The sequence below is a fragment of the Spermophilus citellus genome (genome assembly GCF_964194105.1).
Source record: "Spermophilus citellus genome assembly, chromosome: 1".
Taxonomy (NCBI): domain Eukaryota; kingdom Metazoa; phylum Chordata; class Mammalia; order Rodentia; family Sciuridae; genus Spermophilus; species Spermophilus citellus.
The window spans coordinates 209658868-209673215 of NC_138182.1; the positions used below are offsets into that span (position 1 = coordinate 209658868).

General features: G+C 33.5%; 1 protein-coding gene across 12 annotated transcripts in view; it reads left to right on the forward strand.

The window, feature by feature from the left end:
• The window catches only part of KIAA0825, a 387377-nt gene that overhangs the window by 124720 nt on the left and 248309 nt on the right, over positions 1 to 14348 (forward strand). For all 12 annotated transcript variants that reach the window (XM_081298010.1, XM_081298007.1, XM_081298005.1 and 9 more), the window contains one exon: positions 8765 to 8875. In XM_081298010.1, the coding sequence (XP_081154136.1) occupies positions 8765 to 8875 (111 nt within the window). The remainder of the gene's footprint in view (positions 1 to 8764; positions 8876 to 14348) is intronic.

Consider the following 14348-nt stretch of genomic DNA (forward strand, 5'->3'; position numbering starts at 1 on the left):
GTCTGTCTCCATTTATTGGTCAATCCCATTCAGTTGATAAGTTTCCAATGTAGTTGGAGCATTTTAAGCTTTACTTTTTGACTTATTTTAATGGGTCGATTATTTAGTCATTGCTTGATATTCTGTGAAAAACAAAATCATATCTAGTTGCTTTTGGCTCATCTTAATAATATGTTATAGTTTGGAGCTGAGGCTCAGCTGTAGCATACTTGCCTGGCATGTGTGAGGCACTGAGTTTGATTCTCAGTACTACATATAAGTAAATAAAAAAATAAAGGTCTATCAACATATAAAAAATGTTTTAATTTTACATAATTTGCTCTAATAAAAATAAATTTTAGAAAATTGTTCTAAAATATGCCCAATTCTGAAAGAGACCTAATGGTTGCATACTTTCAATAAATCTACTATACAAGTGCTTTTTTCTTCCCTCTAGTACTGGGGATTGAACCCAGGGATACTCTACCACTGAGCTACATCCCCAGCCTCATTTTTGCTTTATTATGAGATAGGGTCTCATTAAGTTACCCAAGCTGGACTCAAGCCTCAGCCTCTTACCTCAGCCACCCATGTAGTTCGATAACAGATGTGCACTTCGATATCTGGCTAGATTTGTACTTTTAATATTAGGCTTTAGTGTCTTAAGTGATAATGGCAAGTCGAAATAGAAATGAGTAAGTAAATGGAAAAAACATTTAAATATTTTACTTAGCTAAACAAGATTTAGAGAAAACTTTCGAACTACTTTTAACTTCTAGTTAATTTGATTCAAGTTTGTAATATTATAGAAGAGGTTTGAATAGATTTTACAATTAAAACATTAATATTTTATTTAATTCCTCTTCCAAAATTGTCACTTTTATAATAAAAGACTAAATAATTGTACGTTACTAGTTAGATAGTAAAAATTTTATATAATATTTCTATTTCTTAGGCTAAACTAGATAAAGTGTTCCTTCCTATAACATTCTGGCAAGAGTGACATACAAATCTTTATTTTCAATAAATTTTAGACTTTAGTGTCAGATATTCTAAGAGTAATTAACAACTTTGATTGCAATTCTCCTATAATTTTCACCTACTCTTTCACTGTTGACAAAGCCATTGTGTACAGGTTGTTTCTTCTAGGCAATCCAGGTGGAGAACTAACTTTAGAAATGGATAATTCTTTCAGAAACGGAAAGAAACAGTGAGATAAATCTCCATAAGGTTGAGATTATATACATAATGTTTTATAATCATAAAAAGCTTAAGTCTGAGGCCCATAGTAAATCCTCGCAAACTAAACTGATTTACCATAGATGAAAAAATTGCTATGCTCTCGGTTCAATGGGTCATTTCATCTAAGAGGAAGGCCCTGTGAAAATCAGGAACAAAGTTGACAAATTTCATGGATTTGTCATGGTGAGCAATATTGAATTTCATGCTTTGTTACAGATGAATTGAAAAATTTTAACCCCCAATGCATTTGTAAAACAAATAAATTATTATCAAAGATTGCATACTTTAATAATAATAATAATAATAATAATAATATAATATGTAAAACTCATTATTGTTAACCTAAGACCTTTTGATACATTTTCTAACAACTACGCAAGTATTCAAATCTCTGATTTGTGCATTAGATACTACACTGTAATCTCATTCAGCAAATTTAAATTGCTAATTTCAATCAGGATTACATTTATAACATTTTAAATCAACCATTGTCTCTGGATTTTTCTAATGTGAAACATAGAAAGCTATATTGCTTTCAAAAATCTAGATACACTTTAATTCCTTTTAAATATTCGTTTATTCAAAAAAAATCCTTTCACATGAATTTAAATTGTTTTTCTAGAATATTCTAATCTTTGAGATATATTTTGCTTTTTGTTGACAGAGGAAATCTGTCAACAAACTGCATTCAGAAGCATCCTCCCATGCATATCCACATAGCCAGTTAGTGGTTTCCTTGCTGCACTTGCTTGCATAAACTGTTAGTTTTAGCTTGTATATAGCAAGTTAAATATTAATTCCTAGAGGGATTTGGGGGTGTGACTCAGTGGTATATCCAAAGTCATGAGTTCAATTTCGAGCACTCACACCCCAAATTAATTCCTAAAGTTCTAGGTAAATGCAATTTGATTTCAATTCAATCGTGTTGCCTCTATGATTAAGCACAAGGGATATAAGAGTAAGAAAGATGTAATATCTCTCCTTAGTAATTTAGCAAAGTCTGATAAAATTTTTAATGCTAAAATTAAATAAATTTTTATATTTCTGAAATATTTTGATGTGTCATATCAGAAATCCTGAAAGTTGTTTATTCCAACATTAAAAAACACAGAAGAGTAAGATTCCAGTAAAAGTCCCAACCTACCAGTCAAAGGCTCAGATCATCAGAAGTAGGTTAGGATATTGCTCAATTAGTCAAGACACAGTAGACTCATCTTGTCTTACCCAGGGAAGCACTTATAAGATTTTTGATCAATGAATTCCAAGGTATTTCAATGCCATGTCCATAACTCAATTTCAAATTAATATTAGGTCTTTTGAGATTATGGTCTTAGACTTTGTCTTGTTACATTTTGCTTTGCAACTAATTCACTGTCCCTCAAAAACCAAAATATTTTAGGCTAAAACTGTTCTTCATATCTCAAGAATGATCGATATCATTTGGAAAACAGGAAGGTCCTCAACTGTGAAGCATAAAGTATGATTTTGTAAAATGTTGAGCATATATAATCTTATGACCCAGCAATGGAAATATGTGTCTTCACAAAGATTCATAGAAGCATTTTTCATGATAGCACAAAGTAGAAGCAAACCAAATACCCATGAACTGGTAAATGGATAAAGAAAATGTGGCATATGCATTCAGTGCAATATTATTCAGCAATAAAAAAGCAGGATTATTAATATGTGCTTTACTAGGAATGAACCTTAAAAACATTACGCTATGTGAAAAAAGCCTGACACAAGAGAACCCTTACTGTTTGGGTACGTTTATTAGAAAAATTCAGAAGAGGCATATCCATAGAGAAAGAAAACAGATCATTGGTTGCCAGGAACTGAGGGAAAAGGAAAATGGAAAGTGACTGCTAATGGGCACAAAGCTTCTTTTAGAGATAAGGAAAAAAAATTAAAATGAGATAGTGATCAAGTTATGCAGCTGTGATTACAGTAGGGCCATTTAATTGTATACTTTAAATGTGTTAATTTTGAGGCATGTGAATTATATGTCTTAATAAAGCAGTTAAAATTTATATAGATTTAATGGAAATAAAATTTTTAAAATATTAAAAATAGTCTGTCAGAAAGTAAAAATAATCCATTAAATGATATTTCTTTCCATTTCTGTTTAGAAGGAGGTAAGTCCTTGTATTTGCTTTTCTTTAAATATTATTTTTAAGCGAAAATAACTTTTTAAAAAAACACATAAAATCAAAAAGCTTTATATGTGGTCCTAATATGTAAAACACTGAGAAAGGACCAGTCATTAATTTTGGAGTTGATCTGCACCTGAGCCTTTTACTGGTTGGTTCCTGCTGTACCCTGAGGTCCAGTCTTATTTTCTCTCCACCATTGTCCTATTCTCTTCCTTCCCTGATGGCTGTGTGCTCTTCATAGATGGCCCCTCAGATTCATCTTCCTTTCCACCAAGCATGTTCTGGCAATACCTTCCATTTATTCTTTCTTTTTTCTTCCCTACCACATATTTACTGTGGCTCAACTATAGACCAAGCAGCACTGTGCCATTGTCTAATTTAAAAATCATCATTTTCTAACCTCAGAGAGTGATTTTTGTTATGAAAAATTCAAGCCAGGGGTCATGAGAAATGTAGGGAACCATAATTTATTCCAATCTTACCAGATATCTCTCAGTGACATTTAAGCAACAAATTTATGGCCCCAGAGGTAGCACTTTTTGTTTGTTTGTTTGTTTGTTTGTTTGTTGTTTTTAAAGCAAAGAAGTGACTTAGGTTTCTGTTTAAATCTTAAAGTAGATTGAATTTGATTATTTCTACATATTCATAATGGCTTTTTAATTTAGGGCTATCAAAAAGGCTTACATATCCTCAATTTTTGGTGCTTTCTCCTGCCAATTCTCCTTGTAAGGTTGTAGTCTTCTCTTGGTATTTTTTCTTATCACCCAGTAACTTTGATATGCACAGATGAAACAAGAAACCCACCCCTCATACCTCTACCCCCCTAGAGCTTACATCCTTGGGCTACTTAATTCCTTCATGGGGGCTTATTCCATTAACCTCATAGGAGAACCAATTCTCTTGGGAGGGCAGCCAAGAGTGGCACAAGAAAGGCATAAAACCCAGCTAACTCTTTTTAGCTTTTAGTTGTTCTGACTTTTGATATGCCTTGGATTTATTTCATCCCAGCAGCTGGCTACATAAGCTCCAGAAGCCAATCAGTTTTGTTAAGGGAAAAGTAGCATACATCAGAAACAACAACAAAAAAAGGAATCTAAAATAGAGAGTGAGGCAGCACTATGGTATGGTCAGCCAGAGGCAGGTGGTGTTAATGAGAGGGAAAGTGTATGGCTCACTGATGTTGGAGAAAGGACAAAGGCAAGAAATTTCCAAAATTCACTTTTATTCCCCCTAAGCAAAACCTATTTTACAGTCTGATTTAGGAATGAGAAGAAATGTATTTTGCTTCAACCTATAGATAATTACTCATTTTTAAAGTATTTAAATTTGCTATATCAAAATTCCTTTATGTGCTTGTGGAAAATATAATGCTATGGCTCATACAATTGTTATTTTTTGCTATGAATTATTCAGAACATCTCTCTTTTAACTGTATACCAAAACATCATTAGAGGTTATCTAATAGCTAGCTCATAATTTCATTCCCCCATTGAGGCTTCTGGGCCAATTTTCACCCTGTTATACTCTCCAGAATAATGAAACTAATTTGGGATCTTGCTGTGGAATTAAATGCTCATACAGATCCCTCCCCCTCTGAGACCATAAACATCTGCCATAACATCTCTTATAGCCAAATAACCTTACTATTACCAGTATGACTGAGCAACTGTCAGTGGAGTAAAGAGTTTAGGTTCTGGTTCTGGCAGAAATGTCCTTGTAAAAATCTTAGAAATTTTGGCACCAATTAACTATTCTATTATTATTAGATCCTACATTATTTTTTTCTAGTCTTCAGTATAAAACTGTAACTAGGCAACCATTTAGTCAATTAGAAATTCCATGTCAGTTTTCAGATAGTCATAAAACCTTCTTAAGAACTATTTACAACTGTTATACTGAGCCCTTGTCCTATATCAGGCACTTGGCTAAATCCTTCATATGCATTATCTCACCAACTCCTCACACTGACCCAATCCCTCTTTTGCAAATAAGAAAATTGAAACTAAATAAATTGCTGAACACCATATCTCCAATAAAAAGCATACCCAAGATGCAAACTGAGGCTGTCTGGCTCCATTGCTCCTATATGTACCCATACACTATCTACAAATAACCTTCAGTGTCCCTATCCTTGGGGTATGGAACAGATGAAAATAATAACAACAAAACAATAATAATGATAAATGTTAAAGGATTAGAAGTACAGTCCGAGGGAGAAACAAAGCACAGGAGGTGAAGAGAAGGGATATGTTTTAGACACAGTGGTCAGAGGAGACTTAAGAGAAGGTTCTGAGGTGGAGCAATCTGTGGAGCTAGCTGACTACGACACAGAGAGCATTCTAGATAAGGTATTCTGGGAGAAATGTCCAGATAATCGGACAAATAGGTATTTATGCAAAGGGCTCAAAGAAGTAGGTGTAGGCTGTGATACTAAGGGTCTTTGTTTATCTCTTTCTGTCCTTTCTGCTCTGCTCATTCATCATTCGTCTCTTGACCCATCTGTTACCCTTAGTCTTTCACATCTTTTGAGACTGCATTTCTCTCCAGACCCTTTCTGCATCTCTTCTGCTTCCTCCTAACAGCATTCTCCTCTTCCTACTGTGCCAGCTGTTGTACATCCCTTCCCTGCACCCACTCTTATTGGCCTATCTGGACTCTGATACTCTGCTGGAGAATGTCACTCAGCAATCCTTTTGTGCCTATTTACAACCCAACTCCACCCTTTGTTCACTCTCTGGGCATCTCCTTCTTCCATCCTTCTCTCCTTTGACCAACCCCTGAACTTGCACCATCTTACTGTTTGCTAGCAGATGGCTTCGCCCCTGTGCTTCTCTCAGAGAATTCAGACCATCATGAATACAATTTAGCTCCTCACATCCATTTTTTTAATAATTGTGATAGTGGATATTGAATCTGGGGCATCATACATACTAGGCAAGAGTTGTGCCACAGAGCTACATCTCCATCTCACATTCATTCTTTTTTTAATTTTAACATTGCTCACTCCATTCTTTTATCCTTATTTGCCTCCCAACCCCTTGACTGCTTTCTGATCAATGTTGTCTCTTTTCCCAACTATAGCAAATCTTTTCATCTGAGCTTTTGATAACATTTACCTTGTATTCCATGTCCTTAGTCTTTTAAAATGTTTTTTTTCCTTGCTTTATTATGTTTTGTTCCTAAAACAGTTCACATTGTCTCCACTTTTGTACCTACCATTCACTCAACACACTCAATTGGACTTCTGGCTGTCATCATGCTAAACAAACAGAGGCAAGATCATCTACATGTACCCAATTGCTAAACTACAGTAGGTTCTTTTTTTGTTTTATGCTCCCTGCAGTTTTGGGCACTATTATCCTTTTCTCTTTTCTTGCTTTTCCTAGCATATTTTTTTCCTGGCTCTTTGCTTACTTCTCTGATTGTTCCATCTTGGTTTCATTTGAGATGTTCTTTTTCTCATCTCACCTTTTAAATGTTGATGTGTTCCAGACATCTGTCTTTGAAAATCTTTTCATATTACATTCTTTCTTTGGTTGAATTCATTCATTCACATGACTTCACCATTATGTGATGATTTCTACATCAAGATATTCAAACTGGATAGCTCTTGTATATACTAGACCAGTAAATCCAAGTTACTATTGGAAGGCTATCTTTGGGTATATTTCCAGTATATACAGCCCCCTCAACATATCTCAAATTAGGTAAACTGACTATGAGATAATCTAGGCTACTCCCTTTCCCTTAACTTTTACTTTCTATCTCCACTTTCCTGCTATTCCCACCCTATGGTTATTAGGAGATGGATAATGTTCATTCTATTAAGTTAGCTTTATATATATATATATATATATATATATATATATATATATATATATATATATTACTTACTATGCCCTCTGTCTCTTACTTGATCTAGGCTGTTTTTCTCTTCTGATTAGTCTAGTGCAATATTATCTTGATCCCCTCCAATCCACTGTCCTCACTACTATGGAAGTGATTTTTTTAAGAAGTGAAACTGCTGGCATCACTCCCCCACTATAAACTCTTCAATGATTCCTCCATGCTGGTATAATGTCCAGACTCTTGGAAGACCATATCCTGGCATCTGACCTAGCTTCTGATTACCTCTCCAACTCACATAGTGGATTGCCTGGAATATAAACATCACAGCCTGACTTTGAAGCCTATTAATTTTTTTTTTCTGATCTGAAATTTATTGGGGGGGGGAATGGCTTTGAAGGAGGAGATGATATATTACATTTCTAAAAAAACTTCCAAGACCACAAGGTGAGAGAGGATCAAATTGGGAAGATATGAGCATACAAGAAACAAACTTTGTAAGATGTGGAATGAAAAGATGTGGATTGGTTTTCAAAATGGAATTCTATTCTGTACTATATAGGTAGATGTTACCACTTCACACAATTCCATTTCTAAAATTTTTCCACTCACTACTCCTAACTCTATGGGCAAATATAGTTTATTACTATAAAATTTTATTAGCCCAGGTTATGTACTAAGGATGTTATATAACAAATTATTTCTTATTATGTCAAGATTTGTACTTGAATTTGAGCTAACCTAGAAAAATGTTGTAGTCACTTCCAAAAAGTGGTTATAGATCAGATATTGTGGCCAAACTATTCCAATTTTTATATCATAGTAATGTAAAATAAGTTATTTTACAGTCTCTTTCTAGATCCTTAGTAATGTGCAAAATTAATTGTAAAGTTTCAAATATTGTTTAGTACTTATAAACATTAAAAATAGGTACCTACTGTTAAGCAGTTTTATATTAATGAAGCAAATATGATTAAATATTAGAATTTATTAAAAACAAGTTGAAAAGACCCAATGGGATATAGACTACAACTCAAGAAAGACATAGGTAGTGTTTGTGTACCTTCATTGCACACTTAATTTAACAAATTTTATAGTGTGTTTTTAAAAAATCTTAAATGATGATTGTTATACCTTTCCCAACTGTAAAAATTGTTAAATTGAGGTTCATAAAGATCCAAATCTCAATTCATACTTTTCCTGGCTCTCCTGACTACCTGATGATCCCTGATTCACCTATTGACAAAATCCCAAAAAGGTGAAGTGGGTGCCTTGTTCATTCTATTGCAATGTTATTTTGTATAAAAATCATTTAGTATGGGCTGGGGTTGTAGCTCAGTGGTAGAGTACTTGCCTTACATGCGTGAGGCACTGTGTTCGATCCTCAGTGCCACATAAAAATAAATAAAATATATTGTGTCCATCTACAACTAAAATTTTTTTAAATCATTTAATGAATATTAAGGAAAATAAAAAGTCACTTCATTCATCTTCATAGTTAATGTTTTCTGAATATTCTAAAATAACTGCTTGTGTTTCCCTAGGACGTTTCAACATGGCATGGATGAGTCTGCTTCAGATTCCTTAAAATCACTTTTCAACCAACCATTGCATTGGGTTTCTTGCATATCACATTTCTACCCTTCTTTACTCAGGTAAGAAACTGTAAATGGCATACTATCTATAATTCTATGTTTCCCTTTAAAATTTAGTAGAAACTTGGATTCACAGCTATACATATATCTTATAAAACAAATTTATAATTTTTCACAATAGACAAGTATGTAAAGAGTATGATTTTTTAGCTCAAGAATCTAAGGCACATAATAATTCCACTTACTGCTTTAGTGATAAAATGGAAAACAGTGAATTTTTGAAATTTAGTTCTATTTTAGCTAATTGCCTAGCCATTTAAAAATTCATCCTTCTTGATCTATGATGGGGGATTTGACAGTTCTTCAGTTAATTATCAGATATAGACAGGAAAAGTGGATAATCCATGTAACTTAACTCAGAGCCTTAGAAGTGGAGAGAGGAGTAACTTTTATAGTTATGAATAGGGTCTTTCACTATTATTATTTAATTAACAGCATTTAAAAAACAAGAAAAATCATTTAAAGTTTGAAATGTTCTTCCAGAGTAATCTGATGACATTTTGTGGCATTATAGAGAATGGCAGTTTGATTCTTTGTGGAATATGTCATTGGAAAATGCCTTTGCTTGGTATCTGAGAATAAAAATATCATGCATAGCTGAAGGAGATGTTGTTACTTTCCATGCATTCTTCATTCATCTTGGAAATACATTATCGATGATTTTACTAAGTTGACAGGCTGTATCTCTGTCTTTTAGGAAATGAAAGTCTCTCCCCCATATATAGAAAGTATGGAAAGTTCATTCACAAAGGTCTCCATAGACACCACAAGTATACACTGCTTGCTTGTATGTGCCTGTCTTCATATAGCCAATGGAGGATCCAGGATTAATGAGACATAGACCCTAGTTTCAAGGACCTCAGTGTATTGCTTATACATAAAACTTTGTCAGCATTTCTGATTAATTCCTTGTGATTGATTTCTGGAAATGGAATGCCCTCAATACACTACCAACTCAATACCTTGTCTTCTTGCATGTAAATATACTTTTGTATCCTTAGGAATTAAATAGCTAACTCCATAGTACTCATTACTACAAAAATAACAAATTTTTAAAAACTGGGTATTTTATAGTATAAATTAAGCAAACAATCTGCATCCTTTTGATGAGTTCCTAAACTTCTAAACGTATTTGTTCTCCACATTACCATCACATTTTATCTTTTTTTATCGCCTGCTTTTGTCTTATATCTGGAACCAGGGGTATTCTCCCTCTTTGGGAATAGCTCTCTCTGATTTCCACCTCCAGACCTTATCAGTTCAGCCAGCTAGAGGCCTGGGAGGGCAGCAGGAAATTAGTTTATTTTTCAAATAGTTGATTATTATGTTTAACTTCTTTCTCTTTTTCATAAATAAAGCCAAGTGTAAATGAAACAAGATGTTTCTTTCTGCTTTTACTTAGCAAACAATCTCCACTATTATCCTGACAGAAAGATTAGAACATGGGGATGACTTTTCAGCCCATAGTGAAAATGAAGTTTGATTCAAACTTTCTGGAGGGCAATTTAGTAACATGTATCAAAAACTCTAGAATATTTTTGCCTCTTTATTCAGCAATTTAATTTCTAGGAACCAATTATAATGAATTAACCAGAGAATATTGGCTAAGTTTTATATGTAAATATGTCCTATTAAACATTATTTGTAAAATTTAAAAAATGGAAATAAATTTTCTGTAGTATATTGTTGGACAAATGAGTTATAGGGTAGACATAATGACAAAATTAATATATATGTAATAAAAGGGTTGGTTTCAAAAAACAATAACATAGGGAAATCATTGTGATTTATAGTTAAGGAGGAAATCAGATTATAAATATAAAATCATCCAAGTCAACCCAGTTTTTGAAATGGTGTGTAACAAACATGATTTCAAGTGTTTTATGTACTTTATCTGTTTTATCCCTCTGTGACATTTTGTAGGATAAGTACTTATGTGCTTTTTTTTTATGAAAAGAAAGGTTATTTGCAGGTAACAACTTTCTGAAGAGAACAAAGCTGGGTTGTCCAGACCTTAACTTAGCCCATTCCATTCTAAAGTTCCAGCTCTTGACAAGTGCATCTCCACCTTTCAAAGAGAAGACACTTCAAGGTGATACCAAGAGATGTGCAAGAAAAATCACTCCCCCGCAGAAATAAGATTGTCAGTTCCTCACTAAGTCTCTTTTTTACAGTAGAACATTGCACAGCCCTTGACACACTAGTGTTTATCTTAAAGTGGAGTTCCCAAACTTCCTAGATGAGATAATCCTTCTTTTCCAGGGAAGGAGCAGTTACTGGAAGTAGGCACAATTGAGAAGGACTGACCTATGCTAGACTAGCGTATATAGGACCTTACAAAAATATATAAAAAACAATATTGAAAGAGCTTATAGTACAGCATCTATAGCTTTTGTCTCTGGCTAGTGGGCTTGCAAATAATATTAATTTGCATTTGTATTTTCCAAATTTCTTAGAATGAGTACAATATAATTTTATTACGTTAAAGATAAGTTTTAAAGAAAGTAAAAGGAAAACTCATTTTCTTTGATTTTTCCTTTGTTCACATGGCATAGGCTACAACCTCTGTGTAGATGACTTTACTTTTGTATTTCTAGATCTGTTTCTCCAACATTATGATTATGTCAGCTGCCCATGTTTCTTGAATGGTCCACTGTAATAATGGAAACCCAGCATGATGTCCTCCACTATTCTTCCTTCCCCTCTTGCCTTGTTCTCCCTCCTTCTCTGTTAAGAGTGTGATTGTTCTTAAATGCTTCTATGATAAAATCTCCTGAGCTTTTTGTTTGCCTAGTCCCAGTCTTCTATCATGTTCACTTGGTTTTCCCTCCAAAGTTCTCTTAGGACCACTCTTTGGCTCCAGCCTATTGTAATGAACTTAGTCCATTTTACCATTATTTAAAATGTCTAAAATACTGTTTTCATTATGTCCCTTTCCTCCTTAGAATCCTTCACCCACACTTTTTCCTGCCTTCTTTCCTGGCACAATCAACAACTTTTTCTGCTCCTGTTAAGTCAGTCTCCTCACAAATCCTTAAGTCTGTTTATTATTCCCTGATCTTTAATTTATTGTTCATTCTCAACTTTAGACCTTTAGGAATGTAGTTTTCTCTCCTGCAATACCTTTGATTCTTTCCTTGGCCTTTCTGAATTCTTTATGCAAGTCATGATATGAGACCCCCATCCCTTACACCCATCTGTGTCATACTTTCTGAAAATTATTTTCTGTTAGGTCCATATAATCTGTCTGGAAAGACATGATCCACATGCTTTATGATGTGACAGAACAGTGATATAATCAGAGGAACCTAGGGCAGCAATGAAAGCAATTTCAAATTAATTTAAATTATTTTATAATTTAATACATATTTAATAATATATTTAATAATTTTATTGAAGTTGTTAGACATGGTATTGGAAATTCCTAGACCATCACCATATGACTTTAAAAATCTGTACTTTTAATCCATTTCTCCTACCTATATCAGCTATCGTGTATCTCTTTACCCCCAAATTATCTTTTAAAACTCCATTCTTCCCCTTAGCAACTAAAATGAACTGTTCAGGGACATACATGGGTTGCAAGATGACAAACTAAAAATACATTAGCTTTATCTTTTTTGAAAAGGGAAAGCTGAGAGGAGAGGTGATTGGAATAGCTAATATTATGAAGGATCTTAGTAATTAATTCCTCTATTTGTTAATATCTATTCATTGTTTCAGAAAGGATTTGCGTAAGCTTTCAATAATATTAAATAAATTAGGATAATTAATTAAAAGTAAGAAAGAATGCAGAAAAGATAAAGAAAAAGGACATGAAATTAAGGGTTAAAAATGTATAAATATCTCTATGGACCATAACTTTGTCTATAAGTTTACTAGTGAAAATATAAAGTATATGGAAAAAACAGAATTTTTTATGTTCCTCATAATCCTAGGAATAGAATATATAAGACTTGACTTTAGGGAATATAAGTGTATTTTCAAAGCATTATAAAATGCTACATTCATTGTCCCTAGCCGGGGGTATAGACTGACAGTATGAGTTTATTTAGATAGAGTAATCAGTTTCATATTAGATTAAACTAAGGCATGTTGAGAATATATCAATCCCAAAGTTAATACTATGACACTATTCTGTGCTTTCATATAAATATTCAAGCAAGAATACTGTCTTAGTCACTTAGAGTATATTACATTATAATGCTTTTTATTATTTTTCAAACTTTCATCTTCATGTGATTCTTTAAAGATTTGAAATTTTTTTTTAGTTCTTTCTTTGCCAAGTTGGTAATAACTTCACATTGAATCCAAGAAGCATAATCAGTGTGAGTAAACAGTATTCATTTCTTTTATGAGGACAATATGATGTTTTGATTCATGGCCAGTCCAGCCATAGATGTTTCTTTCAACTGTTTTTGTTGTTGTTGTTGTTGTTGTTGTTTTGTTTCTTTAATGCTTTTACTTAATGTAATCCTAGTTGGAGGTCATAGAGCTTTCTCCTTACTGAATATGTTAAGGTACCTTTGGCTCTATTAAGTATTAGGTTCACCAAAATGTATTTATTCTTTTCTTTACTAAATGCAATTTATAAAATTTCTCCATGTAAGGCATCACGATGGGTATTAACAGTGAGGGAAGAGACAGATTATGAAGTTTAGGACAAATCCCTTTTCTCAAATTTTACATATTGGTGAAGAATACAGCCTTAGTTACATACTTGACAACAGTACACAATTCCATTGTCTGCTTCCTCCATCTTGAGATACTCTCCTGATTTCCTCCTGAAATAGTCTCTCAATTTCCTTCTTCCATTTTTCTTGCTGTTTCTCTATCTCCTTGTAGGTTCCTGTATTTTAATCTTGCCATTAAATATTGACTATCCTTAGTGTTCTATCAAATAACCTTTCAAAAGTGGTGTTATCATTACTATGGCTTCCTGGATTTCCTGCGTGCCCTGTTCTATTCATATCTCTAATTTTAACCTCTACTAAGACTACAGAACTACGGGTGCCACTCATACACAAATACCTTCTGGGATTTACACTTAGAGAGTGAAGTCACCATTACCCAAACTGAACTTAGGTTATTTCCCCTCCAATCTGAATCTCTTCTATTAGTCCCTATCTTAGCTAACAATGTCCATCCAATTGTTCAACCGGAGACTCCAGAGGAAATCTGGACATCTCTTTTCTTCTCCTACATATCCAATGAATTACTAAGTCTCATTAATTTTAACTTCTAATAACTACTATCCATAACATCACTTTTGTCTTAGTCCAAACCAGCATCATCTCTCTCTAACTACGGCAATTACCTACTAGCTTTCTTCCCACTGATATGTTGACCTTCATTTCTAGTATTCTCTAAACTGCAGTCAGAAGTTTCTCAAACCCAGATCTAGTTTCATAGCTCCAATTTTATCATTTTATATTTTGCCTTAAAAATCCTCTCATGAATTCCCCTGTCTTTA